Source organism: Abrus precatorius, unplaced genomic scaffold (assembly GCF_003935025.1).
Source record: "Abrus precatorius isolate BTA unplaced genomic scaffold, Abrus_2018 Scaffold2, whole genome shotgun sequence".
Classification (NCBI taxonomy): domain Eukaryota; kingdom Viridiplantae; phylum Streptophyta; class Magnoliopsida; order Fabales; family Fabaceae; genus Abrus; species Abrus precatorius.
Genome location: NW_020874362.1, coordinates 26,619,271 through 26,635,682, shown reverse-complemented (window position 1 = coordinate 26,635,682; position 16,412 = coordinate 26,619,271). Strand labels below are relative to the sequence as shown.

Genomic DNA, 16,412 nt, shown 5'->3' with positions numbered 1-16,412 from the left:
TTGCAACTTAAAGTAGACATATAGCAATCCGAATTCCCTATCTGCTATAAAGCTAGCAAGGACCAATTAGAAGAAAGAAGCAAATGAAGGTTTTTTATGACCTTCAAACATAAACCAATGTTATTATTAAACATGGCGCTAGATTGAATGACAAATATATATATATATAGCGCCAAGAAAATACATTTATCAACAAAAGTGAGATCTAACTAGTAACCCGGCACTCATTTATATATTTTGAATGCACAATTACTCCGAATAAACGCGTCTGAGAAAAGTTTGAGCTTGAATAATTAATCTCTTACATTAAAAGTAGTATACATAAACAAATGAAGAAATATCAATCCTACCATTATCTCTTACTTTAAACAATTACACAGCCACATTTTCAATTCTGAAGCCCCATCTCCTTCCAACCCCACATACATAAATCATATACTACCGATAAGGAATGAATAAGGAGAGCCAATTTAAAACCATGATGTTTACATGCAGCTTCTTCCCACGTGTGAATTCAATGCTTGCACATGTCCTAGACACGTGTGGGCTATATAGGCTTTGCTAGCTAGCATATATCCATGCCAAAAAGCAATACTTATGTAAACATATACAATGTCTATAGACACAAAATATCAATTCACCCCAAGATAATATCAAAATAATTTTGATATTTTGATACACATTTTACTATAGACCTTATTATTATTGTAAAATATTTTTCTTTTGATCACAGTTGTGGGTACCCTATTGCCATCTTCATTGGTACTTTCGAATGATGACATGGTTTTCACTTGTCGAAAAAATATTGGATATATAATTTAAGATCATCACATATTTATAGTCTCAGCTAACTATAATTATCAAATAACACGTAACAGAGTGTTAGTATTTGCTCTTATTAATTGAAAAACACAGTGACCTATCATATGATATAATCGGCTGAGAGACACGTGGTAGTTCGGAATCACCTAATAATTTCTCCGGCGAGAGGGAGATGGTTGAGACGCAGAAGGGGTAGTACTAACCTTGTAAGGGAAAGCCTCTTCACAGATCTCATTGAAGGCTTTAACAATAACATGGTGGTGACAAGTGGCATTGAGGTGAAGAAAGCATTGCAAAAGGTCTTGAAGATCGTCCTCCGATTCGATCTCCTTCTCAAAGATCATTTGGAGCATGGAGTGTCTAAAATCATGATATGGGTTTGAAGAGTCCTTCTCAATGGCCACACTATCCACGAGTGGGCTTCGTTTGAGTACAACGTTGTTGTTGTGGTCGTGAAATGTCTCGGATTCGGAGATTGTGGTGGAGGTGAAATCTTCTTCATCAACGGAGATGGCACTGTTGTGTTCCAATGAAGTGGTGGAAGATGCCATGCTGCTTGGGTTTGTGATCTTCTGGTGAAGGGAGATTTTGGGTTTTGGGGTGGGTTCATGTACTTCAGAGGCCTTTGTTTTGCTACAACCACAGCTTCCGTTTGCCGTGAATACGGTTCTCAAAAGACTTTTTTTATTGGAAGACATTAACCTACTAAATTAGTTAACACACACAGAGAGATAATATATATAAATATATAGAGAGAGAATAGAGGGGCTCTTGTTTTTGCTTTTATTTTTTTGTGCGTGTGTTATGGGAATGGAGAAAAGTGGAACAAAGATAGATAGGGCAAGGTAGATGGGGGAGTATGGTAGGATTCCTTTTCGAAATAACTTTGTGCTGAGCTTTGATAAACAGAGATACAAAGCGGATAAAGTGAACAATTAAATTGGTGTGCTTGGAGAAGAAGGTGGAATAAGGGATGGGAGTCTCTTTCGGAAATGTTTGGTGGAAAAAAGGGTTGGAGTTTGGAGGGGTTTTTATTAAGGTATTTGACTTGACGTAGGAGTGTAAGGGATTAATCATTTGATCAATCTTCGGGGAGAAATATCCATCGTCATGATGAGATTCTTCTTTTGGGTTTGTTTTCAATTATTAAGGAGTTAATTTTCGTATGATTAAATATTTCCATTAGACTAATAATTAGCCTTGTGTTTAGCTGCCTAGTTCCACAATACCATAATTCAACCACAAAAAAGAGAACTCTTAATTTTCAACAGAAATGTTACGCTGACACTCTTAAAATGTGACGTGATTTGAGTTGAGGAAAAAAGAGAGACAAAAATTGTGATAGATAATGTAACAAATAAAAAAAGCACGTAGAGACATAAATGTTTCTCAACTTTTAAATAGTAACATATAGTCCTTACGTCATTAAATTTACAATAAACTTAATTCTCACGTAGTAAAAACACGAAAATTACCTTAAACTCAAAAAGAAGAATCCTTTGTAGACAAAGTTGGCTTCCAAGGAAACACACTAATACTACTATTATTTTATATATTTGTATAGACTTATTTCAATCTTAAATTGCGGTTTCCTTCCTCCATCGACATGCTTCTGCCAATCGGTTTTCTTTCGTTTTTCTCCACTCAAGTTTTGTCTTTATAAGGTGTCTAATATGGAGCATGAAAATATTCTAATAAACTATCTTATAAATATATATATATATATATATATATATATATAAGATAGTTTAATATTGTTTAAGAAATTATTAATTGAGGAAAAAATTGGCCGCTTTATTTCAATTCAAGCGTTTATTCGAAATTAGTCATAAATCAACCGACTTGCATCCCACCAGAAGTTTCATTCAAATAAATTATTTGGTATCAGTAAACATCTGTCGCACCGATAAGAGGATTAAAGCCTTTTTTGTTCAATAGCACAATAGCTTGTAGCACCCTAAAGGCTAAAACAGAACAAAATGAAATAAATAAATAATCATAAAATAATTATATTATATTTAAAAATGAATATAATATTAAATAATTAAATTAATTATTGATATAAATAATAAATAAGTATCGTGTTAATACAAATTTTATAATAAATATGAATATAAAAATTAATAATTAATATTTTAAAAATATATTATTTTTTATAATTAAGAAATATTAATGATTATTTCTCTAAGAATCAGATTGAGTAAACTGCTAAAAATGTTAGCACATATTAATGAAAAGTTACATTACTTTGTGCCAGTTATAAGATATTATTACAACACACATAAATAAGTAGTACTCCATGTATGGCTAAAAATTTGAATTTGATATTAAATTTACAATACGACATGTGGCCTTCCTTCCACTATATGCTCTTTGTTGTTTCTTAAAATAAAGTGGAGAAATATTAGGTCTTGCCGTCTTGCCGGTAATTAACTTGATTTGAGTTTTGACATAAACATTATTAAAGTCCCTCTACAATTTTTTTATTAGATGCATGAGCATCTTGTTCTTAATTGATTATCCCATCAAGGGATTAAATTATTTCATATGTACATGCATATGGAAAATTTACATTTTGCTATGTATATGGAAACTGAATTTCTTAATCGGATTAAGGTCAATGAACTAAATTGATACAAGGAGCGGATTGTGCTAGTTGGAAGATCAATTTTAAACCATCTGAAGCTGTTGTTTAAGCAACATAAAAAACAAAGCTCTAACGCAATTAAGCCACCAACTTTTTCTTGCATGTTAAGCTTTACATTTAATCCGTTGCAGCAAATTTACCAAACACAGTGGCATCAATGCATCATTCGCAGTTCAAATTTCAACTATCTCATTCTGATACGAAAGGGAAAAAAAATATTATATATCAATATTAGTGACTCATAATGGTTGAAAATAATTTAAATATAAATATTTTAAAACAAAAAATTTTGCTATATTTTCTTATGTATATTCTTAATAATCTTTCTATTATTTAGAAAATAAATATCACATCAAACTTCGTATTGTATTCAATATCAAACTCATTATACATTCCTTGAGAACTAGCTGCATGTATTAAATTTAAATTTGAAGAGAAAGTTTATTAGTTCTATTTGACTCGACTTATATTAGTCGAATGTCCAATATAGTATTTGGATGCTAATGTTCATGCAATTAAATAATTCAGCAATAGTAGCTGAGAATGTCGGGTCCTGAATTGCCTAGGAAACTCGTGAAAGGAAAATTTCACTGTCTTAATTAGTTGTAGTTGATGAGGTTAAGAGGTCGGTCATGTAGCTTCTGGTTTTTTCCTGGAGAGGACCTTGCAGTTGCAATTATTGTTCTGATATTCGATCCAGTGAAACCAGGTGCTCCATCAGTTAGTTGTGTTTGTGATGTTCTCTAGTCATGGACAAATAAATATATAGTATATATTATAAGCATAACTATGTATTTACATTATTAAGTGAGATCTAAAAGTTGATTGAAGTAAAGAAAAGAGAAATTAAAGACGAATAGGTATCTTAGGATCTGTTTATTTCAATATATATTTATGGAGCTATTGTCTTGCACTTGTGCATGAATAAAATAAAAAAATTAATTTAAAAAATGTTTTTAAATATTTTAAGAAATTTTTTTATGACAAAATAAAATATATAATATAGAAGTATTGTTAAATGAAAAATTGATTTATAAATAGATATAAATTATTCTAAAAATAAAGTGCAAAAGCATTATTGGTTACAATACACAATTAATAAAAAATTATTATTGAAAATTTTAATATTTTATATTATTTTCACATGATAGCTTATAATATGATACTTTTTCTTTAAATAAAGTTTTAAAAACGTAAGTAAGAAAAGAAAACGAATGTATTTATATTATTCATCTTAAAATTTTAGACTCTTTAATAGATGATAAATCAAAATGAAGAAATTCTTATATCTTTTATATTAATATTTTTTTATTATGTTACTTATTATCTTTATATATTTAAATTCAGTTGACATGACATGACTATAAAAGTTGAACATGAGAAATAAATTTCAACAGGATTGCTGAAACCCTAACAGAAGGTAAAACCAAAAAAATAAGATGAAGTGACCATCTTCAATTCATGAAATGAATTCATGAACGTGCGAAATGATTGTCTCTAGTTAATGGTAAAGTAGTTCCTCATTAATAATTTTTTTTTACAAACGGTAAAATTCATTCCTAACTATTATTAAATGATAATTACTTTTTTAATTTAAAGGTAAAATAACAGAATCAACAAGATAATTCCTTTCATATATATAATCTAGATAAGTTAATTTTTTTTATAAAAAAATAGACATTGTTGATCCACCAGAAAATAGCATGCCAAAATTTTACTACATATTGTTATATTCTTAATATGTTAATTTTACCTTCTCAAAGAATTTCTCATAATATAATCAACCGTCTTTAAATAAATGATTTTTCAGAAATACTTGATTTTCCATGAATAAAGCTCTTGAGCTGTTGACAGTTGACTTTACATTATTATATTCATTGCACATCTGGTCTATGGAATTAGATATGATGGTCCAAATGGCACTTCTAGATGTAATCTGCACACCTCAGCTATCTGCTCATGAAATAATTAGGCAAAAATGGAACTCTTATACGATTCAACTTTTACTTTTTGAAAATTTTCTGTCAAAATGGATGATATTAAATGTATTTGAATAAGTAATTTAATTAAATATTTATTTAAAAACTATTTTAAATGAAGTTTATTGTATGAATTTAATTAAAGAATTTATTAGAATAAACTAAAAAAAATCATAACTTAGTTTTATAAATTCTTCTAAACATCTTTATAATACGTATTATAAAATTTGTTATAAATTTATAAAGCAGGGTTTACATAATTGGTAAGATGTTCATATCCTAATCCCTAAGTTAAAAATTTTATATCATCGTTACAAGAAAAACAAATCCTTTATTGTGAGAATAGAAATGTAGATTTTACTTTCTCTCGTTGGTGAAGTATAGTTTTGGAATTGATTCTTCTGTTGCCCCTACGTATCTGTTAAAAGTGTATTAACTAAAAATCACTGTCTGTAAAACTATTGTTGATTTATAAAAAAAATATATAAGAAAATGAGGTGAGAAAAATAAGTGGGCGAAGTAATTGCTGCACCAGCATGGGGTTGCTTTTTGCAATTTTCTTTACATTATAATAATTTTTCTAAAATATTTATAATAAAATTTAAATTATTTAAATAAAAAATATTTTTTTTAAATTAAAGAACTCTAAATTTTACTATTTATATTTCAAATTTTCAAGTAAATTTTTTTCACTCTTCATTTTATTGTTTTTTCCTCCATTACTTTAAGCTTTATGATTCTTTTATTATTGTTTATTTTTAATGTATTTTAAGTATTATTACTCTTCAATACGTCAATTGGATTGAATGTATTATCAAAAAAATTGATTTCTTGTTAAAAATTATATTTTTATGTTTTTTTTTTACCCGTCAACTTCGACACTTTTTTTAAAAATAAATTTTTAAAATTAAGATTCTACACTATGAAAATCAATTATTAAAATTAAACTCACACTTTCATAAATTAATTTTTCAAAAATAAAATTTTAAAATTAGAATTTTAAAATAAATTTATGAAATTATATTAATTTTAAACTTATATTTTTACAATTCCAAAAATTATTTTTTAAAATTATTAATTATTTTAACAAATATTTTTTTTAAATTAAATTAATTTTAAATTTTAAGTTTTCACACTTGTAAAAATAAATTCAAGAATTATTTATTATTTTTATAAATAATTTTTCAGAATCAAAATTTTATGTTTATAGAAATAAGTTTTTAAAATTAAAATTGTACACTATTGAAAATTAATTTTTTATATTTTTATAAATTAATTTCAAGAATTATTAACTCTTTCCTAAAATAAGTTTCTGAAATTAGAATCTTACTCTTTCTAAATTAATTGTTTGTATGTAAATTTCTAAACTTAAGTTTTTGAAAATATTTTTTTATACAAACATCTGGAATTTAATTTTTGAAAGTCAATTTAGACATATTTTTAAACTTTAAATTTCACCTCAAAATAAAAAATAATAAAAAATTAAAATGAAATCATCATAAAAATATTTTAAAATAAATTATAAAACTTTTTAAATGAAGAATAAAAAAAAATGCAAAAATACTAGCTACATGTCCTTTCCCGTTACCATAAATTTAAAGGCACGTGCTGTGGCCACAATCTTTTCTTGGGCTTATTTTGGAAGCCCATTGCAATGGACAAAGAAGACTTTCCCATTGTGAATTCATGACATTCCCAGCTTCAACGTGGAGTTCATAGTGATCTTTTGTCCTATCATTATCTTTTACTATCTTCTTTTTCCCTTGTTGGCTCCAGTAAGCTCACATAACACTTTGTGTGTCTGATATTTTCCATTTTTTCAGCTTTCAATTTTGATCATCAAACAACGTAAGTTCTGAGTCTTAGGTACAATATTCCAAAAATGACATCTCTGCTACTCCCATCACCATCTTGTGCTTCTTTACTGAGCAAGAGGACTAATAGATTTTGCAATCATTCTTCATTTCACACACATAAATTCCATGTAAAGAGCTTTAGCGTAAAAGCACTTAGAGAGGAAACAGAGGAAATCAAAAGCCCGTCACAGCCATCTTCAGCTGAGGAAGTTACAAAGAAGTATGGGCTTGAAGCTGGTCTTTGGAAGGTGGCCGTTTCTTTCTCTAATCTATTTTTGCTTAACTAGTTATTTGGAGTATGTGGTTGCTAAAAATTTCCAATTTTTTAAAGCAAAGGGTTCTTGTTTTTATGTGGTTTCCTGTTTATTATGTATAATTGCTACCAAGCTACCCATTTTTCTTGGCTTATCTGTCAAGTGCGTAATGTTTCCCACTCTATTAAGTCTGTTGCAAAAAAGATGCACAATTTGAATTCGGCATAAGGAAAGTTAAATGTATAGTTGGAGGATATACTAAGATGGGACTTTGCTGCTGAAAGTTTAGGGAAAGTAAATTTAGTCAAAAGTGAACAGAAAGCTTGAAAAATTTTAGTCTTGAGCTAGTGTGGGAAAATAATTAGTTTTGCTTCTCAAATCGAATTCGGGTTTGCTTTCTTGATGCAACTTCCCAGCTTAAATGTTGCGTTGACCACAAAAGACGTGCCTCTTGATCAAAGTTTTATTGTTGAAGTCATACCCAATTATGTGTTTTATCCCTGAATTGCAGGTTTTCTTTCCATTTGTTCCTTTAGCCTTCTTTTTCACCCCAGTTTTGTGGAGCAAATGATGGATTGTGGTTGAATTATCTTCAAGGAGGGTTAACTAATAAACCAGTAATCTGTCTAAATTGAAAATTTGGTTTTTTGCAGATTTTCAGCTCAAAGGAGGAAGGAAAGAATAATTCTGAACAACAGAAATCAAAGGGTGATCAAGCCAAGGAATTGCTAGCGAAATATGGAGGAGCATATCTTGCCACCTCCATAACTCTATCATTGATCTCTTTTGCACTTTGTTATGCACTAATTAGTGCTGGAATCGATGTCCAATCTTTACTGCAGAAGGTGCCAACACTTAAACAAAACCTAATGTATAGATACGATCTAATTTAAAACAAAATAAATTTTACCGATTAATAAACTGCATGTTAATCTTCAGGTGGGAATTTCAACTGATGAGACCGGCGAAAAAGTTGGTACTTTTGCTTTGGCATATGCTGCACATAAAGCTGCATCTCCAATTAGGTTTCCACCCACGGTTGCTCTTACCCCAATTGTAGCCGGTTGGATTGGAAAGAAAGTAGAGAAAGATAAGTAACTTGTAGTGGTACCTTCGAATACCAAACAGTGTTTACCTGCCTTCTGTTATAATATTTACATTTTAATGGCCAGATGAACATATGTTTAACCCACTAATGGGCATGTACATCCTTATTAAGAAAATGATGTTTATTAATAAAATTCTATATTCATCAACTACATGTCACTAACATTGTTATAATTCGCTTGCATGATTGATTGCATCCTCCATTTTACTAGAATTGCTATATAGCGCACTAATAAGTTGCTGATTGTAGTCACTTATATTGGAATATTGAGGGAGCAACAGATAGAAGGTAATTACCAAGTCGCTAGAAACGGAATGACTACAATTCCAGACAATTAGTTCACGAACAGTTTGCTGAAATTGCGAGCATCGCAATTATTGAAATGGATGAAGTGTGATAAATGAACACATTGGATGGGAGCATAACTCTTTCAATTTGCATTCCAAGTGTTTTTATTGCTTGCCAAAATATAAGACATCGAGCATCGAGCTAAGTACACTACAAAGCCATGACTTACAATAATATACAAAGATGGGTTCAGAAAGCCGCTAGATTTTTTTTTTCTTGAACTACAAGGTCACTTGGATTATGTAATATTTACTGTACAATGAGCAGTTGATTGGCCACTCGGTTCCTCGGACGAGCTTCTTGGAGAAACATGAGAAAGCATCTTCATGGAACCTTCAATCCAACCTCTAGGACTATGTTGAAGAGAATACAAGAGGGACATGGCTGATGGCTGGATGTCATAGGTTCTCGACGGGAAAAGGAACACCACTTTTCCCTATTATATTCACAAATATCATTTGGAAGCTTCAACCTCCAGTAGGGTTAGATGCAGAAGACAATTCACCAACGTTTGAAGGTTGACTTGGGGTCGGATGACTTGGGGACGTAGTGTGCTCACGAGTCATGCAATAATCTTCTTGTAGTGTATCCAGGTCATTCCATTCAACTCCAGCTGCAAATGTATCAAGGATATATTCAAAATAATCACCAATCCTGGATTCCATTTTTTTTCACTTATTTTCATAAAGAATAAAACTAAAACCCCTCCTCTCCAGGTGTTGATATATGTGCACCAGCGTACGCTAGAGAAAGGGAGAGAGAGCATGCAATATATATAGACATATATATATTTTTGGACCTTGCATTTTCATGAATTTTTTGTTTTCGTTCTTCGAAACTTTTTCTTTTAATTTTGGTCCCAACATTTTCGCAAGTTTTTTTTTTTGGTTCCAGTCTCCCTTATAAACATGATTGCCTAGGAGGCTACCATGAGAGGAATTTTTTAGAGCCTAATCAATTGAAGGGAAAAAAAGGTTTGGAGGGACTAATACCAAATGTTTGCAAAGATGTCAAGACCAAAAATATACTTAAGTATGCGTGTGAGTGCGTGTATGTGAAGAATGAAATCGTGACTAAGGTGTTCAGAGAGGATACGTTCTGTTCTCCACATGTCAGTTATGCTAACATCAGCATCTGATAAAAGCCAGTAATCAGCTTCACTCTGCAAAGAGAAAAAAGATTCAAATAAGCTCCTAGACTCACACTTTCCTTTTAAATCAGAAACAATACTAGCAACTTCATGCTAACAAGTTACAACAAAGAAACATGCTATAATTGATTTGCATAAATTTTGAAAGACAACACCATACGGCTTTTGAGACTCTGCTGCCATAGCCCATAAGATACACTCTTCCCTCACAACTTGGAACATATGTATTATCGCAAACATCTCATAAACTAAAGTGATACTTACAGCGACATCTGAAGGAACAATCTTCATGATCCCACTCACAAAATCCTGAGAGGTAGTAAAATCTGAACTAGACCCATGACCATCTTCTTGTCCCTGCACTTCTATGTCCTTCCCTCTATCCTCTGGGACCACTGTTGATTGATGCTTGTTAAGTTCTGGACTCGATGGAAATTTGGGTGCAACATCAACCCCATTAATCTCTTCAAACTTTTCTTCAAATTGACTAGAATGGCAGAGAGAACAGGAATGTCAACTTTATTACATGTTGCAATTGCCGAGCATCATTGCTTATCTGGCTTTGTCTCCTAACCGTGCATTGCAATAAACCCTCGAGGTAAATGGTTTTAGAATCATAAAAAAAAGTAAGCATACCTAACAAGGTAAACATCTATTGGGCCCATTGTGCTTCTGAGGACAATCCTGTATCTCCTCTGCGGATAATCAACAGCCTAATGGAAGAGGAGCATTTTCAATGGGAAAGATGCATGTGATAATAATAATTCCTACTTAACTCTTCATGCCCTCTCAAATTACCTCATCTGGATCAGGGACCTCCAAAGTGGTGCCATGTGGAGCTTTAATTGCTATCAATGTTTCATTCTGGCAGAGTAAAGAAAATGGGTTAACATCCCGAAAAAATATTATATTGTAAGATGTATAAAGAATACAGAATTCATAGAAAATATTTAATCATAGACGAAGAAACTAACCTGGAAGCAGGGCAAGTTCTTTATATCTTCCTCAGTGACAAAAAGCAACCTATGAAGGTGGAAATAGATTAAAGAAAAATACCTCACATACTTATGAACACAAAATTGTGGCAAAATGACCCAAAGATGGATAGGGTGAAAAAAATATTACTTTTCATTGTTTTCATCTTCACTAAGACCCCGTAATCTTTCTTGCATCTCCCTGCAATAATTTGAAAAATTAGTTAATATAGAAAACAGAAAAAACAATTAAATAATTCAATAAAGAATAAGAAAGGAATGGTACCCAAACCTTATTTGTTCATCTAACCGGCGCTCCTCTATTGTTAAATTTTCAACTTCTGCCTGCAAATGAGAAACAAAAAGAAATCAAATACCAACAAATTTCAAGAATTAATACTACCGTTCAAGTCTAATGTATGAAATAAATTGTATAAACATAAACTCATTTCCAATACCCCTCGCAAAGAAAATTACTGAAATTCAAATCAGAAGGTCTTAACATTTATTTCAATCAAAATATTTCACATGGAGATGGTTTCTTTGGAAGATGTAAAGACTGATCACAGATGCAATTTATGATTTCCTGTCAAGAACTTTAAGATTTCCAATAAAGAAGGTCTTTACATCTCTATGATCATCTTTACATCTTCCAAAGAAACCATCTCCATGTGAATTCCCAGAAGAGAATTAAATCATTCCTAACCTGTAAACTAGCAAAACTATCATCAGCCTCCCCTGGTCTTGAAACATCCAGTCCCCTGACCAATCATTGAAAGAGTAGGTAAAATAGTTTCAATACCTTCGAAAACAAATATGACAACAATGATAGACATAAGAAATTCCTACTTCCATTGAATCCTGTTCTTGAGTTTCTTTTCTATAAGGCCAATCCCTTCAAGAACATTTGTTATATCATATATCCTCCTCTTTTGCACCTGTAGTTAAAAAAAAAAAAAAACATCATCAAATAATCAAACTTTATAGCATGGAATCATTCGAGCAGAAGAAAATATATTAACCTCTAATGTGTCAGCAGCTTTATTCAGATCAAGGATACCATCCTCTGCTTGTTTGATCAAATTGATGAACTTCTTTGTCAACAGACCTATTTTTTAAAAAAGAAAATGTCATATAGAATAAATTAAAAAATGTGTAGAGACCTAATTTTGTCAGTATTCAGTAAAACATATAAAACAAAGGGTGAACTACACTTTATCCCCTAGTAGTTTCACCACTTTCAGATAAACCACTGGACTGTTTTCTGTAACTCAACCCCCCTCAACTCAGCTTTAACCTTGAAATGTTAACTTCAATTGGCATCAATGGCAATTTACCATTTTCATATTGATTACGACCAATTGTGCTTTTCAATTTGAAGCTGCGCAACAAGCAATGTCGTTGAATGTTCAGGGTACCAACTTTGTTACATTTCTACTCAACACTAAATGAAAATTGGATAGTGGTGACTGTTCAGACCCATGTGTCCATTGTCAGCAGCAAAATGCACCGTAGAGGAGTGGACTGACAACACTGGATTTGCCTTGGGCACTAGATCTTCAATACTAACAGTACCAATTCTTTGGATTAATCACAGGTTGAAAAATCTGGGGCATTCTTCAATATGGAGGATAGTGCTGAAGGAGAGGGTTGTGGCACAGATTGTGCCTCCTCCACAGGTAGTCTGCACAGGAATATGGTGTATAGGAAGGCTTTGGCAAAGTGGTGGAGATTGTGATTTTGGACAACAAGGAGCTAGTCAGCCACTAGATGAGTGCCGTATTAGTAATTTGATTTGGTATGGTTTGGTTTAGTTAAATACAGTTAACTGAAAGCGACACGAGAGTAGTTATCCAAACCATTTTTAAGACATAAATCAGTTTGGTTGTTAGAAATGCTATACACAATTTGGCTCTTCTTGGACAGTTCAGTTAGGTTTGCAATCAGTTTGGTTTTTAATGGTTCTTTTCCCACCCTTACATACATCCCATAGTTCTTTTAGGAGGGTATTGTGTAAAATAAACTGTAAAATAAACAATAACTTTATAGTGGTGGGTTGTGACAATACTAAACCACAAGGATTTAGTGTGTGAAATAAACAAATATTATTTTTCAACTTTAACCAAACTCTTTAAAAAGAAAAAATCAATTTAAATCTATTAAGGGGGGTTAACACCAACAACAAAAAAAGTTGAAAAAGGATGAAACTACAAGGGTGCACTGTGTAATTTACGCTATAAAGAATAGAAGACAATAAACAATGAACTAACAAATGCGGTAATACCTAAAGAGCTGTCATAGCGACATGGACCAGCAGGAGTGAGATTATTGCCTGAAGGAGAACCTGCCAAGTTTATAGAAAATAATATCTAAATTTCTTGCATGCCAAAATTGACGAAGGTGTATGTTAGTAGACAGGCAACCAAAATACTGGTTTACCTAAATTTTCTTCAGATGTCCATTAAACAAATATATAAACCTAATATACAAAAATTGGAAAAAGGTAGTCACCAATATTTGAGCCTGGGGTTTGAGTTCCAGGTCTGTTGCATTTTGTCAGCCTAGAGGATTTGCCTCCCTTTCCCATCTTTCCTGATACCGGTGTCTGAAAAGGACTATTAGCTGCTTCAGTGGATCCAGGAGTCGTCCTATCACCAGAATCAGCTTCAAATTCAGCTGTTTCACTCTTCCGCTTCAGTTGCTGAAATGTGAAAACATAATAATTGCAATCAATAGAAATGATAATAAAAAGAAGTTAGAATAGTAAGAATTACATTTCAAAAATAATTCATGTGCCATAATCATCTCACCATAATGGATAATCTATATTTAGTTTCAATTCATTGCAAGAAAGTAATTGCAAAGCAATACTTATAATATCCGCAAAGGAGAACAAAAAGAATAACTCATTACTTGTAAAGAAGTCAACAATTTTTTTAAAAGAGAAAGAAGAGTAAGTATTCCACTGCACTAAATAAGAATTGGCAGGTCAATCCATCACAAAATTATGCATAATTAATTTTTTCACATGATCATTTGCTAATTTATTGTTAGTTCATGATCACTTAATGTGAAATGCTCAGTTGAAACTTGAAAACATTTTTCTTATAGCGCTAGGCATGACACATGCACAAATTTGTACAACTGCTTTCATTTGATAGTATGAAAGGCAGCCCAATAGAAATGCATCATGGCTTAGAATCCTAACCAAGGAACATATGGATGGAGTGACTCAATTTGGTGCAAATGCCAAGGAACCTATGCATTTGGCAAGCTCCTACTTTAATCTTAGGTTGAGTAAAATGATTCAATTAAAATACAACTAAACAAAAAAATGTGGATATAAAATCAATGCCGGTCTTCATAAGCACTTCAAAGCAGCTAATACAACTGATTTGTTTCCTTCCCACTCACTCCTTTCCACCTTGAATTGGCCAATTTACAATCACATCATGAACCCAACTTCTGCATAATCAACAAGCACATCCACTCAAGTTCCTCATTGCTCTAGTATTAGACCCATATACTAAGTTCATATATAACGGGAGAGACAAGACAGAAGAAAAAAATAAACGCAAAAGGTCCTTCTAGAAAAGGTATCGAACAAAAAATTTCATTTCCTATATAAAAATACAAATACATTCATAATCTCTAACATATCTTAACTTGACGAAATCAACATTTAATATCACCTACTAGTTCTTCTATATACTTCAATTTGAACAAAAAACCTTCGTAACCCAAGTAACAATTTAGCTGCAGTATTATCTCCGAAACTTATCCAGTGACTAATTACAACAAATTAATAACTCAGTAACTGATTAAAGCATGAAATTAAGCAGATCTCTAGTTCTCTACACACTCTTCCCACACTAAACTAAAGAAACCTACTAATAATCTAACAACAACAACAAAAATAAAAAATAAAAACAAAATCACCGAAAAAAATTCAAATAAAACAAAATTAGGGAAACACTCACGGGAGTCTTAATGACGATGGCCTCGGGCTCCTGGTCGAGGTTTCGGCGGTGGTCGGGAGCGAAGCGATGGTAATCTCCGGCAGCCACGAACGGCGGTTTCATGGAGGAGAACGGAAGTTGGCGTTTCATGGACTGCATGATCTTCTCCGGCGGGTTCGAGGAGGCGGCGGCGGCGGCAGGAGGAGCTCGCGAGCCCGACATCCACCGGGCGGCGATCAAAGTCGGAGGAGGATCGAAAGGGTTTCCGCGTTCGGAATTGAAGAAATCGGAAGAGAAATGGGAGGGAAAGGAGTGAGATCTGAGCGTTTGGCAACTCAGAAAATAAAAAAGCGGGAGAGAGAAAGAGAGCAGAAAACGAGGGAAAGAGAGAGAGAGAGAGAGAGAAGAAGAAGGAGGGAATTTGGTTCGGATATAGATGTGGAGGGAAGCACTTACAATAATTCCCAAATAAATAAATAAATAAATCTTCTTTACTCTCTCATTAAAACACATTCCATTTATTATTATTTTTTAAATTAAAAAAAGTAATAAATTTAATCTTTTTCCTTAAACCGCTTCTAGTCGGTTAGGGTTCGGCGCGAATCACATGTGCAACAGTCTTCAAATCTTGCTTCCCCCACTTCCCAACTTAACCACCACGTCCTCTATCTAATTAAACAAAGACATGTTCATTGCCGAATTTTAATGAATTGAGATTTCATAAACTTCTAACGAAGATATTCACATTCAACTAATTCAAAAAAAAAAAAAAAAAGAGGGTTCGAAATGGCAAAACGCGCGCCTTGCACTAAGATGAGGGTTGGTTTCCGTTGACGTGAATCATTAAGAAATGATTTCTTTTATCTTTTTCTTTTTGGGTCATTAAAACAATACAAATTGTCGTAACGTGTTTGTTCTGACTTCTGGCCACGCAAACGCAAAACTCACCACCACGATACTGCTGATGCTTACCATTTCCCTATCGGGCTGGGCTTTTCCTCCTTGTCAATTTTAGGGGTTGGTTTTTGCTCTCTTTTTTCACAATTTATTATTTTTTAAAAATATCTTTATTAATAATTTAATTTAATTTTTTTCTTCTTGAATTTTCTATAAATGATAATAAAAAAAAGAGAAAAAAACTAAGAGAGTAATCAAGAGTTCCCCACTCCACCTTATGACATTTGTACATATTGACTTTTATGGTCCTAGTAACAAAAAAGTTGCGGGGACCTGAAGGAGAAGGCACGGGGAAATAAAAAAATTGAAGTACAAAAGCTGTGAAATTTTGCTGAGCGAGCAACAATTCATTGAGTCT

General features: G+C 32.2%; 3 protein-coding genes across 3 annotated transcripts; 1 reads left to right on the top strand and 2 right to left on the bottom strand.

Annotated features, from left to right (window-relative positions):
- Positions 1–267: 267 nt before the first annotated feature.
- Positions 268–1,692, bottom strand: LOC113858956 (transcription repressor OFP6-like). Its single transcript, XM_027491768.1, has one exon. It carries the CDS (start codon positions 1,518–1,520, stop codon positions 969–971), a length of 552 nt encoding a protein of 183 aa, XP_027347569.1. The 5' UTR covers positions 1,521–1,692; the 3' UTR covers positions 268–968.
- Positions 1,693–7,078: 5,386 nt separating this feature from the next.
- On the top strand, positions 7,079–9,885 carry LOC113858141. Its single transcript, XM_027490631.1, has 3 exons — positions 7,079–7,552; positions 8,212–8,403; positions 8,498–9,885. Exons 1-3 carry the CDS (start codon positions 7,331–7,333, stop codon positions 8,654–8,656), a joined length of 573 nt encoding a protein of 190 aa, XP_027346432.1. The 5' UTR covers positions 7,079–7,330; the 3' UTR covers positions 8,657–9,885.
- LOC113858140 (transcription factor E2FB-like) lies at positions 9,087–15,540 on the bottom strand. The gene is made up of 14 exons (XM_027490630.1): positions 15,119–15,540; positions 13,650–13,839; positions 13,423–13,482; positions 12,161–12,246; positions 11,988–12,076; positions 11,845–11,899; positions 11,431–11,483; positions 11,290–11,340; positions 11,139–11,187; positions 10,963–11,028; positions 10,801–10,877; positions 10,429–10,651; positions 10,110–10,176; positions 9,087–9,627 (listed from the first exon to the last, which is right to left on the bottom strand). The coding sequence occupies exons 1-14, from the start codon at positions 15,317–15,319 to the stop codon at positions 9,482–9,484; spliced, it is 1,413 nt and encodes a 470-aa protein (XP_027346431.1). The 5' UTR covers positions 15,320–15,540; the 3' UTR covers positions 9,087–9,481.
- Positions 15,541–16,412: the final 872 nt, after the last annotated feature.

Bases quoted from the DNA above. Each gene is read 5' to 3' on its own strand.
- LOC113858956 (XM_027491768.1), bottom strand. From the start codon at position 1,520: ATGTCTTCCAATAAAAAAAGTCTTTTGAGAACCGTATTCACGGCAAAC.
- LOC113858141 (XM_027490631.1), top strand. From the start codon at position 7,331: ATGACATCTCTGCTACTCCCATCACCATCTTGTGCTTCTTTACTGAGC. The intron at 7,553-8,211 runs GTGGCCGTTTCT...GGTTTTTTGCAG, and splicing joins TTGAAGCTGGTCTTTGGAAG to ATTTTCAGCTCAAAGGAGGA. The intron at 8,404-8,497 runs GTGCCAACACTT...GTTAATCTTCAG, and splicing joins TCCAATCTTTACTGCAGAAG to GTGGGAATTTCAACTGATGA.
- LOC113858140 (XM_027490630.1), bottom strand. From the start codon at position 15,319: ATGTCGGGCTCGCGAGCTCCTCCTGCCGCCGCCGCCGCCTCCTCGAAC. The intron at 13,840-15,118 runs GTGAGTGTTTCC...TTCACATTTCAG, and splicing joins CCATCGTCATTAAGACTCCC to CAACTGAAGCGGAAGAGTGA. The intron at 11,029-11,138 runs GTTAGTTTCTTC...TTACTCTGCCAG, and splicing joins AGAACTTGCCCTGCTTCCAG to AATGAAACATTGATAGCAAT.